Raw genomic sequence first — 26,645 nt, 5'->3', positions numbered from 1 at the left:
TTTCAGATTCTCTGCATATTTTCTACATGCATTTATATTTACACAGTGATCTCCACCGACAATTACAAGCTCGTCAACAAACACATCCTTTCTTTAAAATAAACAGCACATATTAACTTAAAAAAGACACAAAACAGGTGCTGGGTGTAAGCAATGCCAAAGAAATGAATATTTTCATTCAATGGCCTCTCACAGTAGGTTAAAACCGCCCTGGTAGTTAAACACCAGACGCTCAGAAGTTGGAATCTGATAAAGACGAAAAGCATATTACGATCACGCTAGAATGATTGACCAGTAGCTCTAAGGGCAATAGGACTTTTTTTTGCACATCCTCAGTCCAGAAATGTATCCAAGTAAACAGTTACAAAAGGCATCTAGCACAAAGTTCCTGAACCGTGCTGCCCGAACACCCTGGCGCATTGGCAACATAACTGATACGATCACCTCACATTCAATAAAAACGAGTGGCAAAACATTTTCAACATACAGAAATAAGTGCAATTACAACAAGTGAATTTTAAAACATTCTTAGAAATCTTAGTTGAATGAGAAGGTTAAAAGTTAATAACACCAGGTTTGATTTATGATGTGCCTTAAATTATGGAGGGTAGGAAAACAAGACAGAAGAATTATTAAATAAAAAAAAAATGAGCTTATGAATCTGCCTTTCACCGGTATAAATACCAATAAACATCTGAATGTTCTGAACGTATCTTCACTGGTACCTTACAGTCAGTTTAGCAATACATTTAATAGAAGTCCTCTATATAAAATTCGAGGGGTTAAAGGTTGAGTTTTCCTTCACGTGGCTCAGGTGTGTCATCGCCCGGTCATACGCCATGTGCACTGACTTCCGCACATTCGGTTTCTTGCCCTCCATCAGACGTAGTCTGTCTACAGTGTCGTCAATGCCCATGTGATGGAGCTTGTCCAACGGCAGCCACTGCCTGATTGTCAATTAATAATAAAACAATGACTTTGATAGGCTTAAAACAGACTTGCAGGTTTGAAATATGTTTCATGAAATGTATGTTTCACTTTACCAGGTTCTTTTTGTATCAAAAAACAGCACAAGAAAGAGCTTCTCCTCGGTCTCCTCCTTTCTGCGTTTACCCAGATCCAAAACGTCTTTAGGAGGCACAGGGATGGGAATGCCGTTGTGAAGAATTCCTTCCCGGGGCATATTAGGGTTGACAATCTGTTGAAAACCATCATTACTTTAGGCTAGGATAGGTTGAATATACCAAATCATATATTCAAGTGCCTCATGTATATATATTCAACACCATGTGATGCTTACCATTGCAGGGTATGAGGGGTATCCATGACATTTTGCCCAAACCAAGGTAAGAGGTTCCATCTCATCATTCTGAGAAGTTTCTTTGCCTAGAAAAAAAGTTAAGAAAATGACAGTTGGCCAAAACAAATAAAAAAAGAACAATATAGTTTAAGGTCTTTGTTGTACTCACTTGCATTGGAAACTCCGTTCTCCTCCTCACCAACAGGAACTTTGCTGAGAGCTGGTTTACCACGACTGCGTTTCGGAGGTGAGGAACTGCAGCAAATATTAAAGACATACGTTTTTAAAATACAAGGCTATTCTTTGTAATTGGCACCTTGAACACCTGCTGTTAACATATGCAGTATGTCAGGTGATCCAATCTCAAGTGGGCAGTGTAATTATAGGTGTAAATACCCCTTCATATAACTGGTTTCCAAGTACTTTTATGTGCATTTTGGGATAAAAAACAAGATTCCAATACAAAATGTGCACAAAAAATGTATACACTCATTTGAGGTGGATACATGTTTTATTCAGCAAGAAAACATGAGCATAAACTTATATACAGTAAACTTTATAATTTATAAAGGATAAATTAAATGTATAAATTCTAAATTAAATATAAAAAAAATCATGCAATTAATGTTTGTAAAACATGACGCTTAATTTGCAAATAAAGTGTTGTGTTTAAGAGAACAAAACTATGACTTTCGGGTAAATTTGTGCATAATATTACGGCAATTGAAATAGCATGTTTGTAATGAGATTACATTTAAATGATGAGGAGAAAAAAGTGAACTTTTTTTTTTGCTTTATCAACATGCAGAGACACTGAGATTTTAGACATTTTTCAAAAATATATAATTATCTCACCTAAATGTTTGATCATGCAGTGCATTTTTGTTTTTACAATGGGGCAATTGCTGCACAATAGCTTATACACGGCACAAGCCTGATTTCGTGAGCTGTATGTGAGGCGGCCTTATGTGTGTGCACTTTGAGTGTGCATGAGCGCACCGTCTCTAGGAGAACGTGCGAGTGCTGAATAGATTAAACACTGGCGAGACTTAAAAAGAAATGCAATTGATAAACTTTAGTGATGATGTGACACTGCCTCGATTGTGCAAGTGACAATTCCTGTGTCAGCTGTGCAGCTCGCTTATAGTGCAGACGCGATGAGAGAGTCTGCAGTGATTCACTCACGCTGTTTGTGAAATTAAGTCTCACAGAAAGTTTTCAAATTACTTTCTAAGTTATTTAATATAGAAATATGAATTGTACCTCACCTTCAGCATTATAATTATAAGACGGTGCTACTGCATGTCATGCCAAACCTCTCACGGCATGCTGGCGCATCGTCAGCTTGAGAACGGTTTATGAGATCGGCCTTTATAGAGACCGCCGATCAAACTCCCCAAAGGCCGATAGCGATTGGTAGCCGATCAGTCGGAGCACTCCTAATTTAAATCACTCAGTTCAGAGTGCTGACAGTATCCATTACCTGTGTGCTGGGAAGGTGGGAGTGCAGCTTTCTGAATCTGATGAGTTGCCGCTGTGTCTCTTGAGTTCATTTGTGAAGCCTAAATAAAGAGCATTAGAGCACTTTAGCATATTAAACACATTGTGGTGAACAGCTCTTAAATCACTGGTCAATAAACTTGAGTAATCGCCTTGGTAAAGATATTCCAGTACCGTTCTCTTCAGGTGGAGAGTGGGCCTTTTCTCCTTCGCTGTCCGAGCATGTACTTAGTCCTCTGGATCTCAGCTGGTGAGGGGACGGAGAGGGCGATTTTGGGGCTGGTGAAGCTGACAATAATTTGGCTGGTGTGTTCTGCTCCGATGATGCAACATTTTCAGCTTTGCTGACTCCATTTTGCAATAAAACAGGCTTGTCCTTTGCCAGTCTGGTTCCGTTTTTAGCTTTCTTGAAGAGGATCGATGTCCGACGACCCACACCCATCTTGGGCGAATCAGATGGGCTCTCTGTGGAGGAAACCCTGATCACAGCATCCTCCTGAGTGCTGGGGTCCTGCTCTTTTGTGTGGAAGTTCTTGTCTTCTTCTAAAATCTGATCGTGATTTTCTTTCAGGCCCCTTTCTTTTCCTTTTGCCCTCTGTTTTCTGCTACCAGTTTTATTTGACTGTGCTGTGGTGGTCCGTCCCGCCTCAAGGCAGAACATAGGCGGGTTTGGTGGAGCATCTCCGGGTAAAGGTGAAGAGGCCGGACAAGTCGGTTCTTGCACTTTCGGCAATGTTGATTTCTTGGGGTCTTCAGCTGTGGAAATAAATAAATGATTAACTCGTAAGATTTGAATTAAAAACAATTTTCCATCACTTGACGCATGGTTTTCTGCCATGGTCCATTATGGAAGCCCATTTGTGCATCAATTAAAAGAAAATGTCATTTGAGACAAAGTTTAAAATAACAAATAGTAACCATTGTTGTTATTAACTAAAACTATTAAAAAAAAAAGTATAATAAAATAAAGCTGAAATCAGATCAAATAAAAATATTAAATGAAACAAACTGACAAACCAAACTGGCAACTAACTGAAATAAATTAAGATGAAGCTGAAATGCTCCAATTACTTAATTAATAAACTAAAACAGTTTAATATAAAGCTACATAGAAATATTTTAAAAATACAAAATCACAAAAGCACATAAAACTAGTAAAACAAACTAAAATTAAAAAGAAAACTGAAAATATAAGATTAAAATCTAATATAAAATATTAACAAATACTACAATAGCATATAAATAATACTAAAACAACAATGATAGTAAAATTGCCAGATATAAGGTCACAATAAAATATGAAGTCACAGATATGAAAAATAGTCGCAATTATCTTTTTATTTTTTTTACTAAGGCGCAAATGGTCTGAGGCAAACTGAGGCATCTACAGTGGGTCTAGAAAAGAATCACCCTCTTTAAAATAATCACATTTTGTTGCTTTGCAGCCTGAAATGAAGACGGTTTTTGTTTTATCCAACTGTATTTACTCAGTGCAACTCAAAAAAGAGTTTTCCTGGAGCGTTTCAGTCCTTGTAGTGCAACTGAAGCAAACAATTAACTATAGGTGGCAAGGCACTGTCAAAAGATCTCCGGGATAAAGTTGTGGACAGGTACAAGTCAGGAGATGGATACAAAAAAATGGATGGATACAAAAAAAAATTCAAAGGCTTTAATCAATGCCTAGAAGCAGTGAAGTCTATTATTAAGAAGTGGAAGGTATTTGGTACAACACAGACCCTCCCTGGATCAGGACGTCGCTCCAAACTGGATGAAAGAGCCAGGAGGAAACTGGTCAGAGAGGCGACCAAGAGCTACAGCAACTCTGAAGCAGTTGCAAGAACAAAGAGTGGTCATTGTGTGCATGTGACAACAATATCACAAATTCTCCACAAATGTGGCTTGTATGGAAGAAAAAAGCATGTATTGCAAGAAAAAATACACTCCTCAAGAAAGGCCACATGCAGTCACAACTGAGCTTTGCCAAAACACACCTTGAAGATTCTGAGGCAGATGAGACTAAAATTTATTATTTGCGGTGGAAATCCGATACAGTTCACCATGCACTTGTCAGGATAGAAGGAAAAATGGATGGGCAAAATACCGTCAACTTCTTTAGGAAACTCTGCTGCCCTCTGCCAGACAGTTGTCAATGGGAAAGAAGAATGTCAAACATGACAATGACAAAGCACACAGCAAAACTGAGCACACAGTGGTTGAAGGAGAAAAAGGTGAATGTTCTTGCATGGCCTAATCAGAGCCCAGACTTAAACCACATTGAAAATCTGTGGAAAGACTTGAAGACTGCAGTCCACAAACAATCACCATCAAATTTAACTCAACTTGAGCAGTTCTGCAAAGAAGAGTGGGCAAATATGGCAAAGTCTAGATGTGCAAAGTTATTAGAGACATATCCCAACAGACTAAAGGCTGTAACAAAATACTGACACAAGGGGGTGATCCTTTTTCCAACTCAGTGATTCTGTTTTTTTATTTTTTTCTGACAAGTTGGTGTTATATCTTTCACTTGGATGTGTGAGTAAATACAGCTGGATAAAACAAAAACTGTGTCTGTCTTCATTTCAGGCTGCAAAGCAACAAAACGTGATTATTCTAAAGGGGGTGATTCTTTTCTTAACTCACTGTATAATATTTATTTTTACTTCCCTGAAATCTATGAAGTGTATAAATAATATAGCAGAAATTTTTCAGACATTTATTTACACAACCTCTGGACATGATTTACTTAGCATTACCTGTATTGGAGGTTATGTAATCCATCTCATCGCTCTTTTCCTCTTTGCTCTTCTCCTCTTTAATTTTCCTATTCAGCAGTCGTGAGTTGCGGTCCTGGTGGCTGATTTTGTGACGGAGGCTGTTAATTTCTCTACGCAGCAGTCGCATGCGTTTTGTGCGACCTCCGCTGGTGCGCATAGATGACATCAGATCCAGTTTGTCCAGCAGGGTTTTCAGCTGGTCCTCAGGAGACATGTGCACACGATTTTCCGGGTCCAACAGCAAGTCAACTGTAAATCATTTGACAAAGAAAATTTTTTATAATTAATATTCAGGCACCATGGGCTACATTTATGGTGTTTTTTTAGTCCTTTATTTAAACCTTAAAATGACATGAAGGTGATTAGATAATGACAGAATGCAAATTTTTTAAACTTCATAATGTTTAATCACATAATTTAAAGACCGCACACTGTTTGGGAGATTTTTGGCATTGGAAAGAAGCTTACCTTCATCCCACCAGGAGACTGTGGCATTGTGTGTGCTGGGCTTTTCTGGCAAGTGCATGCCTGTGATGGGATCAAGGCCTATGCTGAGAGCCTGAAGTTGGGCGTGTCTCAGAATAGCTCTGCCCACCTCTCGAAGTTGCATGGCAGCTTTATGGAACACTGTGTCATTGGAGTTGTACCTCAGACAGTTGGATATCATGAGATTGAAATCACTTTCCAAGTCAGACACTGATGAGTATTTATGGGCCTCCAGCTTGTCACGCATCGTAGAGAAGTCCATCGGCTCAGAAACAAACTCCAGATAGTCTGGAACCTAGGAAAACATTAAAAGACGACATGGCAAAAAGGATTTTCCTTACTCTCTTAAAATAAAAAGGCCAGTCAGTGTAGACACACGCTAATGTGCACAACAGGAACATTAAAAATGGGTCTGCAAAAATGGGTCATTATTTATATATATCAACGGCTTTAAAAAAAGAGAGCAAGTTAGCCCACCCTGATGAATGACAGTTTGAACTACCCCAAAGTTTGGGTGGTTAGCATGGTCCAGTTAGCCCTTATAATAACGACTTCAATTTTATTTTCATCAATATTTATAAAATTGCAACATTTTCAATTATTTATACAATACTTTATTGTCATTAAATTTTTAAATTATATCCGACATCTTAAATATCCTACATTTAAAGTGATTTAAAACAACAACAACAACAAAGTATTTAAATAAAAATTTAATTAAATTGAAATTAAATAAAAAGTTGTCTGTTATTTCCTCACCTCTTTCAAATTGACAGGTGTGGTGAAAATATGATCAGTATCCTTCTCCTGAAGCTGTTCCAGTGTAGAGTGCAGAAACACCAGCGCAGGGGTGAGCTGCATCTCCAGTGTAGCCCGCTGAAGTTTCATCTTACGAGAGAAGAGAGCCAAATTAAATCAATGCTGTGAATTAATAATTACCTCGGGCCTGTTCTGGCAATAAGTGATTGTTTGCAGAGAACAGGGCCTTGAGAATGTAACAAAAGAACATCACAGACATGAAAGGATCTGTGTCACCTGTTCCCTTTTAAGTCTCTCTCTCTTTCGTATGAGCTCAATAAGAAGTCGAGCTTTTTCCAGGTCCTGGCGAAGCTTCTGCCAATACTTTAGCTCTTCTCTAACAGCCTGCAACTTTGCATCTGGCTCTCTCTAAAAAGGAATAAAGAAAAAAAAAAATCTGTGAAAGCAATGCACATACAAGCAATCTTGGGTCTATTAACATACTCCATAAGTGATACTTTTGTCCTATGCAGACTTTTTCTGCTCTGATTTTGGGAGAAAATGTGCAGAATTCTGCAGAAAATTCCTTGATTTTAACAAAGAAAATGTGTTACTTACAGCTGAAAACATGATCAAACTAGCAATAATATTCAATAAACAAACAAGCACTGGGCAGGTAAAATGTGAATGAGGAGTGCTGCAAATTTGTAGAAATCGGCAGTGCTTTCTGCTGGCACAGATTCTGTGTGAGCTTGGTTATTAATAGTTGAAGTACACCTTATTTACTGTCAATAAAAGCGCAATGTGTAGGGGTGTAACCGAAAAACAGCAATACACTACCCACGGTACATACCGCAATACTCTCTTGGCCTAGCCCGCCCCCTTCTGAGACACTTCAAAGGCATATGGCCATGATGATTTTATAGATAAATATAGATATAAACTTTATTGTCAGACAATATCTGAATTTTTTCTTGTAACAGTATGTTTCTTTCACACTACATCTTTACAAACAAAATACAACATTTCACAGTAGACATAGACACACTAAATACGATAGAATAAAAAAAAACTAAAAATATAATTCCTGGTGTTTTTCATTTTTCGTGTACCATATTCAGTTCTAGGACAGCCTGATGTACAAAAGAATGTTTTAATTCCACTCGATTAAATCTGAATTTTTAGAGTTTAGTTGCTGTGTTTCGCTGCAGGATTGCGGGCATTGTGCGTAATTCCCCAGCTAACAAAAATATGACTGTTACGTAACTGCAACGTAATCTGATGGCCAAACTTTCGTCGTGGCAACTGGAAAAGTGAAATTCCTGGTTTCGTCGCCACAACGTAGCTTTGTGACGATGTCAAGTAGTAACTGCGACGTCATAGTAACGTCGTGGATCAGATAGTTGTGTTGGTAATTTTTTTTTTTTAAATGTATTTTTATTTGGGAGGACGTGCAGTAGCTAACCTAATTTATGTCCTCATTTGCCCAAACTAATTTAAAGGCTATTTCAACCGAAGTGAATGAGGAATTCAGAGTCATGAATTCTCTTCCTTTATTTTAACAAATACCAGAATGAACAACAACAACAAAAACGCTAGCCATTAATACAAATATTAAATAATTGTATTAAAGAAAATGCATCAAACGATATGACCAAACTTTTGTTGTGACAAGGTGTTACGTTGTGACAACTGTAAAAGTAAAATTCCTGTTTTCGTTGCGATGTGTCAAATACTATCAAAAATAGAAACATTATCAATTTTAATATTATTTACATGAATGAAAGCATTCAAGTTCGGTACTGAGCATCTTAATATGTGATATGTGAAAGATGTGTTATCAAGCGTACTTGCAAGCGGACAGATGATTACCAAATAATCACAGACAAATATTAACAAATGGACTTCTAGTAGACTGTGGGTAACATTACTTAACCAATCTGACGCAGTTGTTTAACTTTTTTGATACAACTGTCGAGAAACTGAGAGAAATGTCAGACGCGTCCTCTTCATCAGCTTGAACGTGTTCCCGGTTGTCATGGCAACTCTCAACGGTCACCGGTACTGTAGGCTACATAAATAATAGTAGTTAAAATGGTTTTATCATCTTTCCAAAGTTCAGGTTACCTTTACATATATCTATAAACTTTTATAAAAGCGGTTTACTCGTTGTAAAGTATTAGGACTCTCACAGTCTCACCTCAGACAAATGAATCTTCGGTCAGACGCAGCTGAAGATAAGTGCAGGAGAAAAACGCGTTGTCCTGGTTCAGTATCTGCTGTCAGATGAGATTATGTTATGTCAGTGTAGTTATTCTAACTTTATTTTCGTATCTTGTTACGAAATAAAGTCTCTCACCTCAGAAAAACGAACTGTCCAGTCAGACGTTATACTGTGCGCACGCAACTTGAACGTGGAGGCGCGCGCGCTGTATATTACCGGTACTAAATTATTATTATTTTTTTTACTTGTTGAAAAGAAACACATTTTATCTCAAGGGAAATTTAAAGGGGTCATATGATGTTGCTAAAAAGAACATTATTTTGTGTATTTGGTGTAATGAAATGTGTTTATGCGGTTTAAAGTTAAAAAAACACATTATTTTCCACATACTGTACATTATTGTTTCTCCTCTATGCCCCGCCTTTCTGAAACGCGTCGATTTTTACAAAGCTAATCGTTCTGAAAAGCGAGGTGTGCTGTGATTGGCCAGCGGGCGTGTTAGAACGAGCCATTTTAGGTTGGCGTGGTTGACTCTTAACTTTTATAAAGAATATCTCTTTGGATTTGAGACTTTAGTCTTTGCAACTTTACAGATCTTCTTTATGCACCAAGAGAATTTCTTCATTCTTTCCAAAGAGAAAGGAAAAATTGAAATCGCATCATATGACCCCTTTAAATTTTTCACTGACGTTTAATTACAATAGCAAATTCTGGTCATCTGAACACATGAAAAGAATGTGTAATTTGATGGCAATTAAAGTAAGGACCTATGACGTTGCAGTTACATTGCCAATAAGTCATGAAATTACTAAAGTGTTACCAATACTGTACCTAACTGGAACGTTCTTGGTTATCTTATGACTTTAGGAGGCCGTGCTGGCGACGCTGTGAGGAGGTAATACAAGTTAAAAGTGAATCTAGTGGTGCCATGCCATGAACCCTACCTCCACAACAAACAGAACCAAAACGAATCGAGCCTTGGCTCCAAAACCGTCATATGAACCGAACCGTGGCATTGGTTTATTGTTACACCCCTAGTAATGTGTTACAGCACACTAACCTGCTCAGACTTCTGAGCCTGTAGGTGAGAATGGAGCCGGCGGATGAGCGGCACTCCATTACGAGAGTGACGCTTTAGCAGCCAGTAATTGTGGAGCCTCTGCATAAACTGATTCTTCCTGTCAACAGAAACCCCTGTGCAAATCTTGTTGAGCCTATTTAAAAAATATGACAAAGGCCAACTGTTAAATTCTAAATGAAACATTCACAACCTATTTTTCTTCTGTTATGTTACATTTCTAAAGTAACACAGGATATTCAATTGTGTTGATTTTTTTCCATAAGGATTGTAAAAAGTGAGTGTTCAATACTAGTATAGTCAGCCAGTATTAAGAACGACTTTTTTAACAGGATGAGAAGGCTGAAGGTCAAGTTCACCCTTAAAAACATCTTGATGTATCCCAATATTAATGCTTTAAGCATATATTTGTTTGCCATTATTGCCATAACATTTATTACACTACGACCAATCAAAAGCTTAGGGTTAGCAAGTTTTTTTTTTTGAAATACGTTTCTTATGCTTGATCAAAAATAAAGTAAAAATAGTAATACTGTAAAATATCATTAAAATATTAAATAACTGTCAATGACAACGCTGAATTTTCAGCAGCCATTACCCTAGTTTTCAGTGTCCTGATTTGGAGCTCAGGAAACATTTCTTATTATTATCAATGTAGAAAACAGTTTTAAGGTTTTTCTGGAAACTTTTCAGCATTCTCTGATGTATAGAAGATAAAAAAAAACGCATTTATTTGAAATAGAAGTTGTTACAATGTAAAATTCTTTACTATCACTTTTGATCAATTTAACATTCACTAGAATTAAGTCACTTCCACACTGACTGAAAATAAGGTGAAGATAAGGTTCTGCTACATGCTTACAGTGAAGTAAGATCAAAAGACCAGACATAACAGACAAATGACCAGACGAAAACATTTACCTAAAGGAAGGTATCTGCGGCACCAGCAGGAGTGGCACTCCTGTCTTCCGTGAGGCCCCTGCCGGATTCTTCCGTGTTTTCTTCTGTTGTGCGGCTGAACCTTTTTTCCGCCCATTCTGGTTTTGCTGCAGCGGAGGGCCTAATGTGTATGACCTCTGACCTCTGTTACCCCTGCCCCCAACCAACCCGTTGTCTTCATCCCCCTCAGTGCCTGTGCCAGGAGGCAAGTGGTTCTCGCAATAAGCAGTCTTCTTCACAGTAAAAGTAGTGCCATTGGCACCAGTCTCCCGCACAGGGTCTATTTTCATATAGAGACCGGCTCTCTGGGCACAAGTGACGTGAAACGCCCTGTAGCAGTTCGCTTTGTGACACTGAATAGATGCCCCCCTGCCTTTCTGTTTGCACAGGTAACAGGTGAGCTTCCATCGTGCAGGAGGAATGTTCTTCACTCCCTCCACGGGCTCCAGGAACACAGTGTTGGCGAAGCACACTTCAGGGATCCATATAGCACAGATGACGTGGGCCCAACTTCCGTCGCTGGTTTGCTTGAACGCACCTCCCTGATTCGGGCAGAGAACGCAATCGACGGGGCGCGATGGGGACTGCAGACAGCGCCTGCACAGCCACTGGCCCTCAGGGATGTAAGGCACCCCGTAACATTCCTGATGCACGGCGAGGTTACAGATGTCGCAGAACAGGATGACGTTGCTGTTGAGACACTCGTCGTCGAGGCAAACGCAACAGTAGGCATCCTCGTCGATAGTGCTCTGGGACAGCATCTGGCTCCGGGACTCCAAAATGGACTCTCGCTCAAGTCGGTCAATCAGTAACTCGAATGTATCAGGGGGGACCGAGGCGTGTCCATTGGACACACGCTTCTGATTGACCATCTCTAGCCAAGCCATGTCCTCCTCGTCCATGTCATACTCTGCCTCGTTGTCCAGCTCCTCACCTGACTTCTCCATGTAGCGGTAATAAGCCACAGGAAGAGGAGGAGCCTCTGAGGCCGTGAAAGTGTCCACCTTACGAAACGTAGGCTTAGGCAAGGGGGTTTGGATATGGGCGACCTGGTTTTGCAAGCTATACTGAGAGCTCGATTTCTTTTTGGCTGCGTGTTTGCCATCTTTCCGCTTGCTTTTAGATGCGGCTTGTTTGTTTCCCCGTCTCTGCTCACTGTTCTCTTTGTTACTGTTGCACTCTGTCAGATCCTGAGCCAGCATCTCGTCTTCGGTTACGACAGAGAGCTGCTCGCAGATGTTGATCCGGTGGAGCCTTCCTTCCAGCTCAGTCTCCACCATTTTCTGAGCCTGTGCATATGTAAGTGTGTCTCTGGTTGTAGAGAAGTTCAGTCTGCATGGAGAAGGTGGACAGAGTAAAGTGTCCATGTCAGCATGGCTGGATGGACCAACTTGACCCAGATTGTCTCCTCTGACCATTCCTCTCCCAAAGCCTCCAGCCCTGGACTGACCAACTCGTTTTCTTAACTTCCTCATTGGAGTTGTCCTCTTAATGTAAATAAATGCTTATTAAATATTTCTTACAAATATTGAGCAGATATTGCTGAAAAAAACTTAAGGCAAGAGATTACAGGCAAAACCATTTCATGCACTGGTCAATTTTGGGCTATTGCTATATTTTGCTTCTATAACATGTCTTCTTTCAGACTAGTGGAAAGAAAACATCCAAAACACACATTTAAGTGTTTTTTTTATTACACTATCTATTTGCATCAGTAGATTTTAATTAGATTACATAATGTTAAGGGCGTTTTCTCAAAATGAGTTTTTTTTCTGATGCATTGAGACAGAAATCTCTACTTCAGTAGCATGTACATACACCAATCTTTCCAATTTTATTCCTGTCAATATTCGAAAGTTTTTTTTTACAGAAGAGATTGTTCATGTATCATTTGCATGGTTTTTATAAAAATTTTATTCCCCCAATTTGTTTTTTTTTGGCTGTTGACAGTATCTGATTTATGGAGTGATTAAAAAAACATCCAAAATCCCCTCTGTAAAAAAACTGAGTCTAGTAAGTCAACAAAAATAAAAAACAATTCTGGCTTTATCAAATTTTTATCAAAGAAATGCATGCAAATTATTGCATATATCATTAGACAATGCATCATATGCATATTTAAGCATAACAAATATAATACAAATCTGTCTCAATGCACTGTGATTTATCAAAGCAAAAGATATGGTGATATCATTAGTTAAAATGTTTACCCTATTCACCTGTAGTATCTTGCCTTAAAACATAAAAACCTTAGTCCTGAAAAGCTTCTCAGGTTGTTTTTAGCAATTATAAGAGTGTTAACATCAGCACATAATAGAACATTAACTGTAAAATGTAGCAGCTACTCTGCTCCTTCATAGTGTGTTTGCTGTTACATAAAAAGTAAAAGCTTTATTGTAAACAATAAACATCTTATTACCACTAAAATGTGCAGATACACATTTACAGCATGCATGTCACTCCATTTGAAACATTGGAAATAAATATATATCAGGCGAACCAATAGGGTGCTTTGAACATATCACGTGAATAATTCGAGCCAATCACCGGACAGACCTTCAATGTTTCCTCGACTCAGTTGACGTAGTTCGGTTGCAGAGCGCTAAATACCAATCCTGAAGCGAGACAGGCGAGTCAGCCATTTTAGCAGGACTGATGGACAGTCTCAACCTTGATTGTGTTTCCTGATAACAAACTCTGACGGTGTATATATCTTTTTACACTTTATCAACCAAACGACAGATAACTGCATATGACGCTATAGCTATCTGCAAGTCGTTTGCATGCAATGCCGTGTGCGTATCTGCAGAGAAAAAGCACTTCTATGTAATAAAGCGCCGTGTAACGTTACTGTCAGCAAAGCAGCTAGTAAATGAGCGCCTTTCAGTGCTGGAGCCATATTTAGAGTGCAAGCAAGCAACCGCAGCGCTGCCTGCCCCCGCGACGTTAACGTACTCTTTATAGAAAGCAGTGCAAACTTACTCTTTTATCGATCGCTCGAAACGAAAGAGAATGCCGGTCATATTCAGGGGCGACAGCGTCCTCTTCTGTAGCAAGACGGGCTTCCTCAACCCTCCATTGATGAGACTTCCAAAAAACGTTTCTAAACACGCATCCCGGCTGTTTACACAACACTATCACCTTGACATGGTGCTCGAGTGTTTTAGATAGGCGCCTGACATTATTGCAGAGTGTATCGTGTGCATTGAACGTTGGTTTGTAATTAAATTGGCAAGAAAAATACGCCCCTTTAGAAAAAAAGGCGAATTCTCGGCGTTGGGTTTGCACTTGTCACGCGCACCATGCGCACTGGGCTGTCATTGGTCGAAATGCTCATCGTGAGGCATTGGAGTCTTACTGAAGCCAGTAGAGACTGCTAGCGAGGAGAAAAACAACACCACAGACTTCTCTGATCTGTTTGCGCGCATAGACTCCATGTTCACAAGCTACATAAAACGCCCGTGTATTGTATGGTTTATTGTGGAAAAAAAAACATGATTTAGTAGCTAATAATAATAATAATAATACGATCATCATTATTATTATTATTAATTATGATAATAATGTTGTTGTTGTTACTACTATCATAAGCATCGGCATCATTACGTTTTAAACATAATTTCGCCCTTTCTATTTTCCTCTGAATATAAAGACCATCCTTTAATCGTATGTGATTTGTGATTTTTTGGTCCCCATTATTAATAGCATTGTTATTTTATTTTGTAATTAAATAATATCGAATTGTTTCAAACAATCTGAGATTAATTAATATTTTCTTTTTTCATCTGAATGTGAAGACCATCTTTTAATGTACTATATGTGATTTTTGTTTACTTTATGCTATGCTTTATCATTTTTCCCAGATACACTGGTGTTGGAGGTCACGCTAGTTAATATTGGGCCATTCTGACCTAAGACTGAAATTTGACACAAATGCTAAAATCAAAATTCCATGGATTTTCAATATCGTCTGTATCTGACATATTCTGGAAGTAGGCCTATATCAAATCTATAATTCATCCTGCTCCAGAACATTCTATCAACCCACATTTCATTATAAGTGTTTGGATGACTTTCTCCACCCCCCGAAACCCATTGGCTTTTCCCAAGCCTTTAGTGAGAACCCTCTAATTCATTATTGCAAAGCACAGCACTGTCTTGATCGGCGTCAGTGTCAGTTCAGCCCCAGCACAGTGGAATTTCACAGCAGCCATAATGGTAAGTGTGAGACTGGGAGGATGCTGTTTGATTGATAGATCCTTATAAAGTCAATTATGTCTGTTTGATTTGAAGTATGCTGGAAGCTCTGAAAATGCATTGGTGGTCATATGGTAGTATTAGTACTGTCAGTAACCTCAACAAAATATTAAGAAGTCATATAAAATGTGGTTGTACATGTTATTTTCATTTTATATATACATATTATATTATTTTATATTTTAAAACACACACACACACACACACACACACACACACATGTATGTATATATAATTTAAAGGACATGCTGACCACTTATTACATTTATTAATACTAAATAGCCTATGTGTATGTAGAAAGAGGACTATAGTATTATTAATTGTAATAAAATAGACTATACATAGCGTATACATTTAATATTGTAAGTGTAATAAGTCGTCATCATGTGTTTTTTTAATGTAAATATTATATATAAATATGTTAATATAGAAATGTTTTAAAATGTGTTAATACATAAACAGATTGTCTGTTTGGCTTGCAGGTCAGAACCAGCAACATGTTGGGAATTGTCTCTTTATGCATAGTATTGCTGCTGGGGTCAGAGATCTGCATAGCAGGTATTTCTAAAGTTGATATATAATGTAAAAGATAAATATTCCTGTGTTCTGCAGTTACTGTGTTTTTGTCTCATGTGAAATTGTTATGATGTAATGGCATCACGCAGCACATCATTTTATTTCTTGTATTCCATCTTAGAATCAGTTCTGTTTCTGCAAGGAATACAATCGAGGCATTAATTACTTTTACAGCATCTCGTGTAATTTCATAAACAGCAGCTATGATGAAATCTGTGCCAACTCGTCTTGTCCTCGCCGCATGAAGTTCTTGAATTTCACAGGCCTGTCATATGATAAATGGCTGAACAGTCAGCTGGGCACATCATCAAAGATAGTGACCACATCCTGCTTGGCACACTTCATACCCCATTCTGACAGAGAGGAAGTCAGCCAGCTGAAACCTTCTCAAAAATGGTTATAAATCAATTCAAAGCCTTGAACAAGCAGAACAGTGTTTAAGACATGCCAAGCTATGACAGCATGTCGAGGACCCTCTGTGTCTGTCATAAATTCAATAGGAGGAGCTGATGAGTGTCAGCATCACTTTATGGTGTTGATGGAGTCCTGAGGGCTTCGCCGAACTTTAGCTTCAGATACTCTTTGACTGCCCTTACCAGGCCTTCGTGATCAAGTGAAAAAAAAAAAACAGTAACTCCAATTAGTCACAGTTCAGCCCTGCAATGAGATGTTGTCTCTCACTTCTGAGAAAGTATAAAAACACAGCCAAACGTTGCGGGTTCCGGAAACCCGGACGCAGCCGTGCCATTCACTCATCATCTCCCTGAGATTCGCAGACGGATCGAGGATGGGGCTTTTTCGCTAAAGATTGCTGCCGAACAAAAGGTTCTTTGATGACTCTGGCTACTTTAAGATGGAGCTATTTGTGACACAAATGAAATGCAGCAGGAAGTGAGACTCCCAGCCAGAGAACTGATTTGGCAGATCAATAGAGGAGCCACTGAAATCTTGGCCATGTCTCTCTGTGTCAACTTGAGGTCACTTTTGAACAAACGCACTCTTGAACAGATCTGAAGTTTTCAAAAGTGTTTACTCAGTAGGACTCTGTTTTGTTTATCGACTTCAATCCCTTGAAATTTCATTCAACCTTTTGTTTTAACTGAAATGCTTATTGACGTTATGAACAGGGTCCTATGATGAGATCTTAGTATTATCTACACATCCGTTCAAAAGTTTGAATTTTTATTTTAAAGAAATTAATTGTATTCAGCAAGGAAAGAGATTTGAAATTAATTGCGTTCTATTCACCATGTATAACTGTTTCCACAAAAATATTAGGCAACACGACTGTTGTCAATATTGATATTTAGAAAAATGTTTCTTGAGCAGTAAATCAGCTAATTAGAATATTATTAAGAATCATGTGGCACTGAAAGACTGGAGTAATGGCTGCTGAAAATTCAACTTCACCAACATGAATAAATTACATTTTAAAATATATTAAAATAGAAACCAGTTATTTTAAATTATAATCATATATCATTTTTTATCAAATAAACGCAGCTTTGGTGAGCACATAAGAGACTTCTTTTAAAAAAACAAAAACTTACGACACGATAGTGTATATAAATGTACTTGTATTTATAATAATTATATTAATAATATTTGATTATAATTTTTCCATTTCAGCAAGGCAAGAGCTGATAGTTACCACCATAAAGGTAAGGATTAAAATAAGTTAAAAATGATCAAATATTATGTTATTTTGTGTTTTAATATTATTTAAATTAGCAATGATTTCATTATATGAATAATTTATTTATATTAACAACTTACATTTTTTAATTTCAGCAAGACCCCTATACAATGAGCAAGGGCTCGCAGTTGGAAGGCTACTGTATGGATCTGCTCGCTGAGCTGGCTAAGAAACTGGGTTTCAAATACAAAGTTCACCTGGTAAAGGATGGAGCTTATGGCCGACAGGATGAAAGTGGAAACTGGAACGGAATGATTGGGGAGGTTGTTAGAGGGGTATGTGATGTGCTTTACACAATACACAATACACAATAGTACTGGGATTGTACTGATGCACATAAATCAAAAACCAGCACGGCAATTAAATTATCTCGATGATATTAATCCTTCCTAAGTAGTGTCAAACCTTTCATGTGTTTTGTTCACAGGAAGCTGATCTCGCCATGGCTCCCCTCACTCTCACTGCTGCCCGTGAGAAGGCTGTGGGAATGACAAAACCTTACATGCAGACCGGAATCAGTATCCTCCTCCGCAAAGATATCGTTTCTGAAGAGGCCGGGTTTTTTGACTTCCTGTCCCCCTTCTCTGGGGAGACCTGGTTCGGCATCCTGATTGCATACTTTGTGACTGCAGTCTGCATCTGCATTGTGGGAAGGTCAGAGAAAGGAGGAGAACACCAGAGACACATAGAACAAGAGCCCTTACTCATTTACTACACTAAACATTTTAAACAATACTATTAGTAAAACTATAAAACTGCTGTACTCTTTTCCAGGATGGTTTCTGAATAGGGTTCTGAAACTCAATTCTGCGTTTGTCTTTTCTATCAAGGTTGAGTCCATGTGAATGGAGTCAGCCTGAGACAGAGCCAAATCGCTTCACTCTTCTCCACAGTTTGTGGTATGCTGCGGGAGCCCTAAGTCTGCAAGGTAATCATCTAAATGAATGTATGAGCAGTTTTTAGGGGTCATGCACTGAAAACCCCAAAGTCCTGACCCTTTGAATGCAGGAAATATTTGATCATCTTTCCAGTGTCTACCATATATTTTATGGCCATTTTGATCTGGTTTATTTACTGTTCGCTACATCTCTTGCAACATCTGTGGAATCTTCACCAAAATTATTTCAGATCAAGCCTAGCAATAATGACTTATTGGATTTTTTTGTGTGTGTGTGTTAAAAATTGTTTTGCATATCCTTATTGGTTTACAATGGAAGTTTTTCCTACAATAGTGATATATATTTTAAGTGGTCAGGTTGAATTTCATGTTTACATCAGGTCCGTCAGTGTTAATTTAGTAGTATTTATATACTATTATATCGTTTTTATTAATATTATGAATTAGCATTTGTTTTTATTTTTTCTGTTTTCATTTCAATTTTGTTATTTGCTTTTGAATTTATTTGTATTAATATTAATATGCTATTATATTAATATTAAATTAACATTTTTTATTAATAATACTGTTTAATTAAGTTTAGGCTTAATTTATTTTTATTTCAGTTTTAGTTCAATTTTAATAATAATTGTTTCCAGATGTTTTAACTTAAATTTAAAGTAATATAATATTTATATTATTTGAGCTTTATTTTAGTTTTTCAGACCTTTTTTTTAGTTTAGTTTATTTTTTATAACTATTTAGGTTTATTTTTATTTTTTTATTCATTTTCAGTTATTTTAGTCATTTTAGTGCTTCAAATTAAACTTATTTTAGTTAGTTGCCAAGGCATGATTTCTAATTTTCATTTAGTGTGTTTTTCATCTAATAATTATTTTATTTCAGCTTTATTTAAACTAACAAAAATGCTTTTAATGGTTTTAGTCAATGATAATAACACTGCTGTCCATAAACAGAAAATTTTCTAGCTAGCAGGATTTAATTTTTTTCAACATTTCAACATCACAGATGGCAATAAAGAGGCCAAAGTAGTGCACTAAGTGCATGAACAAATCTCTGTCTCTGAAGCTCTGTCTTAGAGATGCTTTGGTGTAAGAAAACAAAACTTGGAAAATGTCATCGCTGCCATACCCTTATAGAGTCCCTTATATTTCACGCCTGCACCTCCTACATATCAAAAGATATAAGCAATAATATACTTATATATCCTTTAAACCGGCTGTCTTTAAAAACAGGAATATGCAGCCCTACAATGTATTTTCCAGATAATGTATAGTCAGGTATATTTCACTGTGTGCTTGGCCCTTTATTGCTGCCTGCAGCTATTTTTCCTGCAAACTACTTTTCAGTCGTTGATAATGAAAGGATAACGTCTTTTCCTCTCATTTGTTTTGCTTTCTGCAGGTGCAGGCCCTCACCCTAAAGCTGTGTCAGGAAGGGTTATCAGTTGTACCTGGTGGTTGTTTGCCGTCGTGCTCCTGGCCTGTTATTTTTCCAGCCTCAGTTCCTCTCAGGGGTCTGACTCTGCACCGCTCATGATTAAAGGTTTTGAGGACTTGGCTAATCAGGATGTAATAGAATATGGAACACTTGCCAGCTCCTCCACCCTCGCCTTCTTTAAGGTCTAATCACATGAATTATATGCACATTCTTCTGATTACTCAAATTCATTCCTGCCAGATGTTACAGAAAAGATTTCCCAACATGTTTTCTTTTTGCACAGAACTCGAATAACCCATCTTACCGTCGTATCTATGAGCACATGGAGCGGAGAAAGAGTTTCGTGTCCTCCATGGATGAGGGTGTCCAGAAAGCAAAGGAAGGAAACTATGCTTTTATTGGAGAATCAGTGTCCTTGGACTTAGCTGTGGCACGGCATTGTGAACTGGTCCGGGCACATGAGGTCATCGGGATGAGAGGTTACAGCATTGTAACTCCTCTTGGTGAGACAAACATATTTAAGCAGTTTTTTTTAAATGGATGTACACTGTAAAAATTATTTATCACAGTTGTAAATAAAGATTATTAGAGTATGTTTTACAAGAAAATACTATTTTAGTCTTTACTCTTTCACAAAATTGCATGTTAAATTCAGTGTGTTACTTGCTGTTTCTTTGTAATTATTTGTAAAATTTACTACAGTTTGAGTGAAATTTTATTTTTTTTCCCCAAAGGAGTTTAAAAACGTATACATTAAAGCTGTAGTTAATAAAAAAATGCAAATTAGGTAAAAGTTTACTCATTCTCAGGCCATCCAAGATGTAAATGAGTTTATTTCTTCAGAATAGATTTGGAGAAATGTAGCGTAAAGTCACTTACTCACCAGTGGATCCTCTGCAGTGAATGGGTGCCGTCAGAACGAGAGTCCAAACAGCTGATAAAAAGAAAAAAATCACAATAATCCACAAGTAATCCACACGACTCCAGTCCAACAATTAATGCGTTGTGAAGTGAAAAGCTGCGTGTTTGTAAAAACAAATCCATCAAGGCATTTTAACTTAACCATCGCTGCTAGCCAAAATACTATAGTCCATAATCCATAATAACACTTCCTCCAGTGAAAAAGCATATCCCCTGTTGTCCTCTCACAACAAAATCCACATATTTGTTTTGAACAGTTTTGAGCTGTTTTTGCTTGATCTATACGTATTTCTTTCCTGATTCAGACAAGATGACTTTTTCACTGGAGAAAGCAATATTATGGATTATGGACTCATAGCTGGAAGCAACTGTTTGAAGTTAAAAACGCTTTGATGGATTTGTTTCTTACAAACACAGCCTTTTGCATCACAAGACGTTAACTAATGGACTGGAGTCGTGTGGGTTACTTGTGGATTATTGTGATGTTTTTATCAGCTGTTTGTACTCTCATTCTGGCACCCATTCACTGCAGAGGATTCATTGGTGAGCAAGACGGAATGTTAAATTTCTCTAAATTTGTTCTAATGAAGAAACAAAGCCATCTACATCTTGGATGGCCTGAGAGTGAGTATTTTCATTTTTCCATTAACTATTCCTTTAACTTTTACTTGAAAAATAACTTTTTTTGGGATAAATTATTTGTTTAAAGAGAGGCACAAGACATCTTGATGTTTCAGCTGTTGCTGCAGTTCAATCCAAGTAGGGATAATTGCATGCTGGAGCAGTGTGCCTGGCGAAAAATTAGGGCGTGCCGAAAGGTAGGGGCATGGATAAAGGTCTTTCTAACTGGTTAGGGTTAGGGGTTTACGCTGCCTTCATGCCAATGTTGTAATTCCCGTAATTCTGAGATGACAACACGAGACATTCTACTCAGAGCTGATTTATGTGTTTCTATGCCAACACTATCAATGCCAAAGCCTTCACATGCTCCAGAACACGTAATTACAATTTATAAGCTCTGAATGTTCTGTGAGCTACGACTTGGATCATGTAACAACTGTACCACCTGACCGCTACCAGGTTCATTTAAGCGCTACTTAAGCGCTACCTCTGAGTCACGCCACCTTTTGCCATGCCCATTACTTTTATTACTTACCATTGTCTCGTTCAATTTGCAGTGAATGGTTTTAATGCCAAAGTATGTTTTGGAACAGGATCTCCCATGCTCAAGAACCTAAGTGTGGCTATCCTGCAGCTGAGTGAGGCTGGGGAGCTAACGTACCTGCGCACTAAGTGGTGGGCTAGCAGCTGTATACCGGATAGTGCCAAAGGCTCGTCTCTGAGGGCCCATAGCATGAAGGGCATCTTCCTGGTTCTGGCTATAGGCCTTGGGATTGGAGTGCTGCTCTCCTTGTTTGAACTCACCTCAAAGTCTCGCAGCACTGCAGGGGAGCAGAAGGCAAGTAATGCCAATATAAACACACACACACACACACACACACACACACACACAAACATCTGAATGAACTACCACACTTGGAAGAACATTTACAGGTTTTTAGTGGTTGTTAAACTTAAGCACAGATTTCAACTGTACAGTAGCACATTTTGATACGTGTTTTTGTTTATTATAATACAGTCTGTGACAATAAACCTGTTCTCATCCATACAGAAATCCTGCTGCGCAGTTTTGACTCAGGAGTTGAGCCAGCGTTTGAGAATGACCAACACAAAGGGAGCCCAGGAAACCTCAGACAAAAACAAGGCATAAAATGCTCAACAACATTGATGTAATATGCAAGTCTTACATAGCAGAACGACTTTATTGTTCATAGATTTGTACATTATCTGGTGCTAGGTATTATTACTATTTCCCAAGTTAGATAATTATATATATTTTTAACATTTTATATTTTAACTGATTTAGATAAGATGCTCCCCATGACCCTAATAAGGACAAAGAGGTTTGGATAATGGAATGGATATATGGATGACGTCTTAAAAGTTTTATTTAAAGATACAGTTCACAACTTTGAAGGCATTTTTTTTATTATTAAAAAATTTCAGAACAAAATAAAGTATAATTGGATAAATAAATCAAAAATCAAACAAACTGCAATTGACCTTACAGAACCGGGCTAATAGTATTCAATATCCCACTTACAAATGTTGCAGGGAAATACAATTTCATAAAAACTTAAATGGCCAATTTTCATAAACAAGGCCTATTTAAAATGTAAAGTTTAAAACAAAGAACAAGTAAAATGTTTGGTCTAAAATTAATGAATTATAATGTAGAATTACAGTAAAGGAATACTTTATTATCATAAGAAGGGGTGAGCCACTGGCTCAACTTACCCCAGGACTTTTGGCTCAAATTACCCCACTCTTACCATTTTAACTAACTTGCATTGTCCAGCAGTTTAGAGCTAACATCATGCTAACAGTACAGCCTCATATTATAACTTCCTAAAGCACAAACACATGATAATTTTTCAGATTTGTCTGTAATTGTTCAGACACAAGAAGCATGAGTCCTTGAACATAAAAAGGTCACTTTGAACAGCAAAAAAATGTTTTTTGAACTTAAATGTAGTTAGCAATTATTCCATGGGCCTCTCTCTATCACAGGGTGAGTAAAATGGACAACTCTCATATATTTGTGGTCACATCACCAATTTTGTTTAAGGTTGTCAAGAAACAAGAGGTGGCTCAACTTCCCCACAGGCCCAAATCACCCTGCTCTCCCCTATTTTTATACATAATTTAATAATAATAATAAAAAACATTTTACATTTAAATCAAGCTACCTGTCTGTTCAGTAAAGCTGTTGCAATGAGACACGTTTTTTAATCTTGCAGCAAAATATTATGCAGTTTATTAGATTATTCTCATGCATTCCATCTTGAAACAATATAGAAACGTTTTAGACCAGAATTAGGAATCAAAAATGTTAAATATAAAATCTATTTTGTTAATGAATGACAAAGATTGAGGACAAGTAAAAAAGAGTACATTTGATTTTATGTTTGTTCAGTTATGTACACCAGAGGAAATGCTTGTAATAAATTCAGAAATGCAAGGAAATGCCTATAAAAAGTACAAGTAAAAATACATAAAATGATGTTAAAAGCATACTACTCTTACTATCACAAATGAGGTATGCATTCTGGCACCATGTATATTAATGAATTAATAAACTAGATTTAATACCCAAGCGTGATTGCATTTTTTAACAAACATGACTAGAAACATATGCTTAGTTTTAAACTGTGAATTGCAGCTTCCAAATGCAAAAAAACAAATGCAACATTCCAAGCTCCTTTATGAGATGATGAGTAAGATTTACACAAGATAATACTTGTACAAAATACAAATATGTATTTTTGTAATTGCTTTTCTTCCTGTAGCATCTGTCTATATCCATAATTGCAGTGTGGAATTTTATTTCAGTTGCTTCTTAGGTTTTACATGCATGTTTGTTTTTTCTACAATGTTGATGAATCTAAAAAAGATTAAAAACCCACCATAAATTAACATCAGCGAGATCTCTTGGAAGGTCAAATAAAAAGCTATTTTTATTTTGCTCTAGACATTTCAACCAGCATGAAAAGAGCATTAATTTAACATAATTTATCATTTAGAAAAGGCACTGTTCTGTGCCTTACGACTCACCTCTGAAAAACAGTGGTGAATGGCAGCGAATCTCACACATTTTCTGCTCAAACAGAGCATTCATTTCCCTCTGCAGTGTGCCCATTGTCTGCTGCTGGTTGTCAGGGAAACGGGATGGCAGAGTACTCAGGTCAAGGCTGTCCAAACTACTTAGGCTGCTTGATTCACTCTCAGCGAGGTTGTGATTATTAGGAACAGAGTTTTTTGTTGCAGAGTAACTGCACTGAGGGAGAGGGTACTGGTTGAGGAAGTCTTTCCTAATGTGATGGGGTGTGTTTGGTGGCAAGGGCGGATGGCGTCTTGGGACGCTTTGTGATCTGCGTCCTTTAAATGGTGAATCTTTGGAAGATGGTGTGTCTGGGTCATTCATGCGTCTGCTCAGCACAGGGGTTTCGGGGATTGACAATGGCTGCCACTGAGGGTTAAGCCTACCATCTAAAGAACGTCCAAATTTATTCCTGAGCACCATGTTTCTGGTGTTTAACGTTCCACTGGAAGGATCTAGTATACCATCAGGTATTGGATGGAAATTTAAGGGTTCACACTCATGTGTAAGTTGTTGAGGTTCATACATCTCAGGTTCCTGCTCTGAAGCCTCAATGACAGATTTAACGGCTGAGATCTGCTTCGACAAGGGCTGATTATTCAGTCTAGAAGCAGGAACCTTCATTTTAGATATTGCTACGTCTGCAGGCTCACACTCTGGTTTATTTCGTTTTGGAACAGTCAACTCTTTAGTATCCTCAAGGTGTGATTGAACCACAGTCTGAATGTCCAAATCTGAACTGTCTTTTGAAACAAATGCTAAGTTGGTGTAGTCCGTAGCCACTCCTGCTCCACCAGAGCATGTGATGGAGAACAGGTGGCGCTGTGCCTCATGAGATCCTTCTGGCTCCTGAAAACAGACCTTATGTGCCCTTCTCAGGGGTTCACTTTGAGCTCCTCTGAGCAAAGATGCAGACTGTGAGGTGCTCCTGCTGCCTTTCGAGCTCACGTCATCACTGTAACGTCTGTTTAGAAAGTCTTCTTTGGTGTAGCAGTCGGCTGAGCCCTTCACCACTTTTGCTTGGTTCTTTCCAGCACCTTTTCGCAGGAAGTTCAGACCAAAAGATGTCCTTGTGCCATCTTCAGAGGTCTGCATAAGGTTTTTCTGGATTAGCTGCTTTACTGCGTTGCTTGATTTGACCTGGTAATAAATATATCAGCAGAACAATTTTATAATATTAAAATGATGATTAACAACAGTCAAAATTTCTAAACAATGACAAAAGATAGATTTATGCAAAAAATCGAATAAAAAGTTACCTTTCCTGTGATGTCATTAATGGCAACATGGACAAAGATAGATGCTTCTTCCATGCCTTCTAAATAGACATGTCGATAGCCTGTGGAACAAGGAAATAATATAAGGCTGACTGACTAAATTATTGAAAAAATATGTAAATATATACATTATTCTCTGTCCAATAATGTCACCAAATGGTATGTAATTTACCTGGCATCATGCTTTTAAATGCTATGGTTCTCTGTCCAATGAAGTCTCTTCCAATTGGATCATGGTCCCAAACCATAAAGCGTACTAAGGCAATCTGAGGCATGTGCAGCGTAAACACAAGTGTCTCCTCCCACATGGGGTTAAAACCTGTTAATGTGGCATTAAAACATGGGCAATGTGTTACATTTGGCTGCACTATACTAAAAAGATTTTTGTGAAATTAATGATTTTTCTGTATATTTTAATATATAATAATGTAATATAATAATAAATATGTTAAATATAATGTAAGCCTTCTGTATAAAATAACATAAAATAAAAGTGGGTATAATGACTGAGTTGGAAAAAGGATCACCCCCTCCTAAAAATTACTTGTAAACTCAATCAGGTGTAACTAATCACCTTCTCAATGGCACACAAAGACATTTGACTTTCATCTGCGATAGGCTGTGGTCATGTTGATTAGCTCAGCCTGAAAAGAGCTATCCTGGAGCATTTCAGTCCTTAAGAGCCAGGAGGAAACTGGTCAGAGAGGCGACCAAGAGGCCAACAGCAACTTGTCAGGATAGAAGGAAAAATGGATAGGGCAATATACTGTCAAATTCTTGAGGAAAATCTGCTGCCCTCTGCCAGAAAGTTGTCAATGGG

At 37.8% G+C, this 26,645-nt stretch overlaps 3 protein-coding genes across 4 annotated transcripts in view; 1 reads left to right on the top strand and 2 right to left on the bottom strand.

Moving 5' to 3' along the window:
* Positions 1-14,317, bottom strand: LOC107749455 (bromodomain and PHD finger-containing protein 3-like). 2 transcript variants are annotated; one of them, XM_016564618.1, is made up of 13 exons: positions 14,022-14,317; positions 11,022-12,526; positions 10,083-10,236; positions 7,096-7,227; positions 6,820-6,948; positions 6,043-6,355; positions 5,554-5,823; positions 2,975-3,556; positions 2,784-2,862; positions 1,470-1,555; positions 1,301-1,386; positions 1,044-1,198; positions 1-947 (listed from the first exon to the last, which is right to left on the bottom strand). In XM_016564618.1, the coding sequence occupies exons 2-13, from the start codon at positions 12,512-12,514 to the stop codon at positions 764-766; spliced, it is 3,663 nt and encodes a 1,220-aa protein (XP_016420104.1). In that variant the 5' UTR covers positions 12,515-12,526; positions 14,022-14,317; the 3' UTR covers positions 1-763. The 2 variants fall into 2 exon arrangements, with proteins under 2 accessions (XP_016420104.1, XP_016420103.1); XM_016564617.1 differs by having other exon boundaries at positions 11,022-12,371; positions 14,022-14,142.
* LOC107749458 (probable glutamate receptor) lies at positions 13,606-22,875 on the top strand. Its single transcript, XM_016564622.1, has 11 exons — positions 13,606-13,744; positions 14,903-15,257; positions 15,779-15,854; positions 17,502-17,533; positions 17,664-17,843; positions 17,996-18,222; positions 18,399-18,496; positions 19,871-20,088; positions 20,190-20,409; positions 22,042-22,286; positions 22,500-22,875. The coding sequence occupies exons 2-11, from the start codon at positions 15,255-15,257 to the stop codon at positions 22,596-22,598; spliced, it is 1,398 nt and encodes a 465-aa protein (XP_016420108.1). The 5' UTR covers positions 13,606-13,744; positions 14,903-15,254; the 3' UTR covers positions 22,599-22,875.
* A 1,352-nt stretch (positions 22,876-24,227) lies between these two features.
* The window catches only part of plch2b (phospholipase C, eta 2b), a 14,827-nt gene continuing 12,409 nt past the window's right edge, over positions 24,228-26,645 (bottom strand). Inside the window, exons 19-22 of the mRNA XM_016564611.1 lie at positions 25,998-26,144; positions 25,808-25,887; positions 24,503-25,688; positions 24,228-24,332 (exon numbers count right to left, since the gene is read on the bottom strand). Coding sequence (XP_016420097.1) covers positions 24,316-24,332; positions 24,503-25,688; positions 25,808-25,887; positions 25,998-26,144 — 1,430 coding nt within the window. The 3' untranslated portion in view covers positions 24,228-24,315. The remainder of the gene's footprint in view (positions 24,333-24,502; positions 25,689-25,807; positions 25,888-25,997; positions 26,145-26,645) is intronic.

The sequence above is a fragment of the Sinocyclocheilus rhinocerous genome, unplaced genomic scaffold, assembly GCF_001515625.1.
Source record: "Sinocyclocheilus rhinocerous isolate Xijiao unplaced genomic scaffold, SAMN03320098_v1.1 scaffold889, whole genome shotgun sequence".
NCBI lineage: Eukaryota > Metazoa > Chordata > Actinopteri > Cypriniformes > Cyprinidae > Sinocyclocheilus > Sinocyclocheilus rhinocerous.
Note: the sequence above shows the minus strand (reverse complement) of the source record. Positions and strands in the feature narration are given on the sequence as shown.

What these genes read in the sequence shown, in the direction of transcription:
- LOC107749455 (XM_016564618.1), bottom strand. Translation starts at nt 12,514, where the DNA reads ATGAGGAAGTTAAGAAAACGAGTTGGTCAGTCCAGGGCTGGAGGCTTT. An exon ending in CCGCAGATACCTTCCTTTAG is followed by an intron (nt 10,237 to 11,021) that starts GTAAATGTTTTC and finishes TTTTTTAAATAG; the next exon opens with GCTCAACAAGATTTGCACAG. An exon ending in TTACATAACCTCCAATACAG is followed by an intron (nt 3,557 to 5,553) that starts GTAATGCTAAGT and finishes TTATTTCCACAG; the next exon opens with CTGAAGACCCCAAGAAATCA.
- LOC107749458 (XM_016564622.1), top strand. An exon ending in GTCAGAGATCTGCATAGCAG is followed by an intron (nt 15,855 to 17,501) that starts GTATTTCTAAAG and finishes TTTCCATTTCAG; the next exon opens with CAAGGCAAGAGCTGATAGTT. An exon ending in TGATAGTTACCACCATAAAG is followed by an intron (nt 17,534 to 17,663) that starts GTAAGGATTAAA and finishes TTTTAATTTCAG; the next exon opens with CAAGACCCCTATACAATGAG.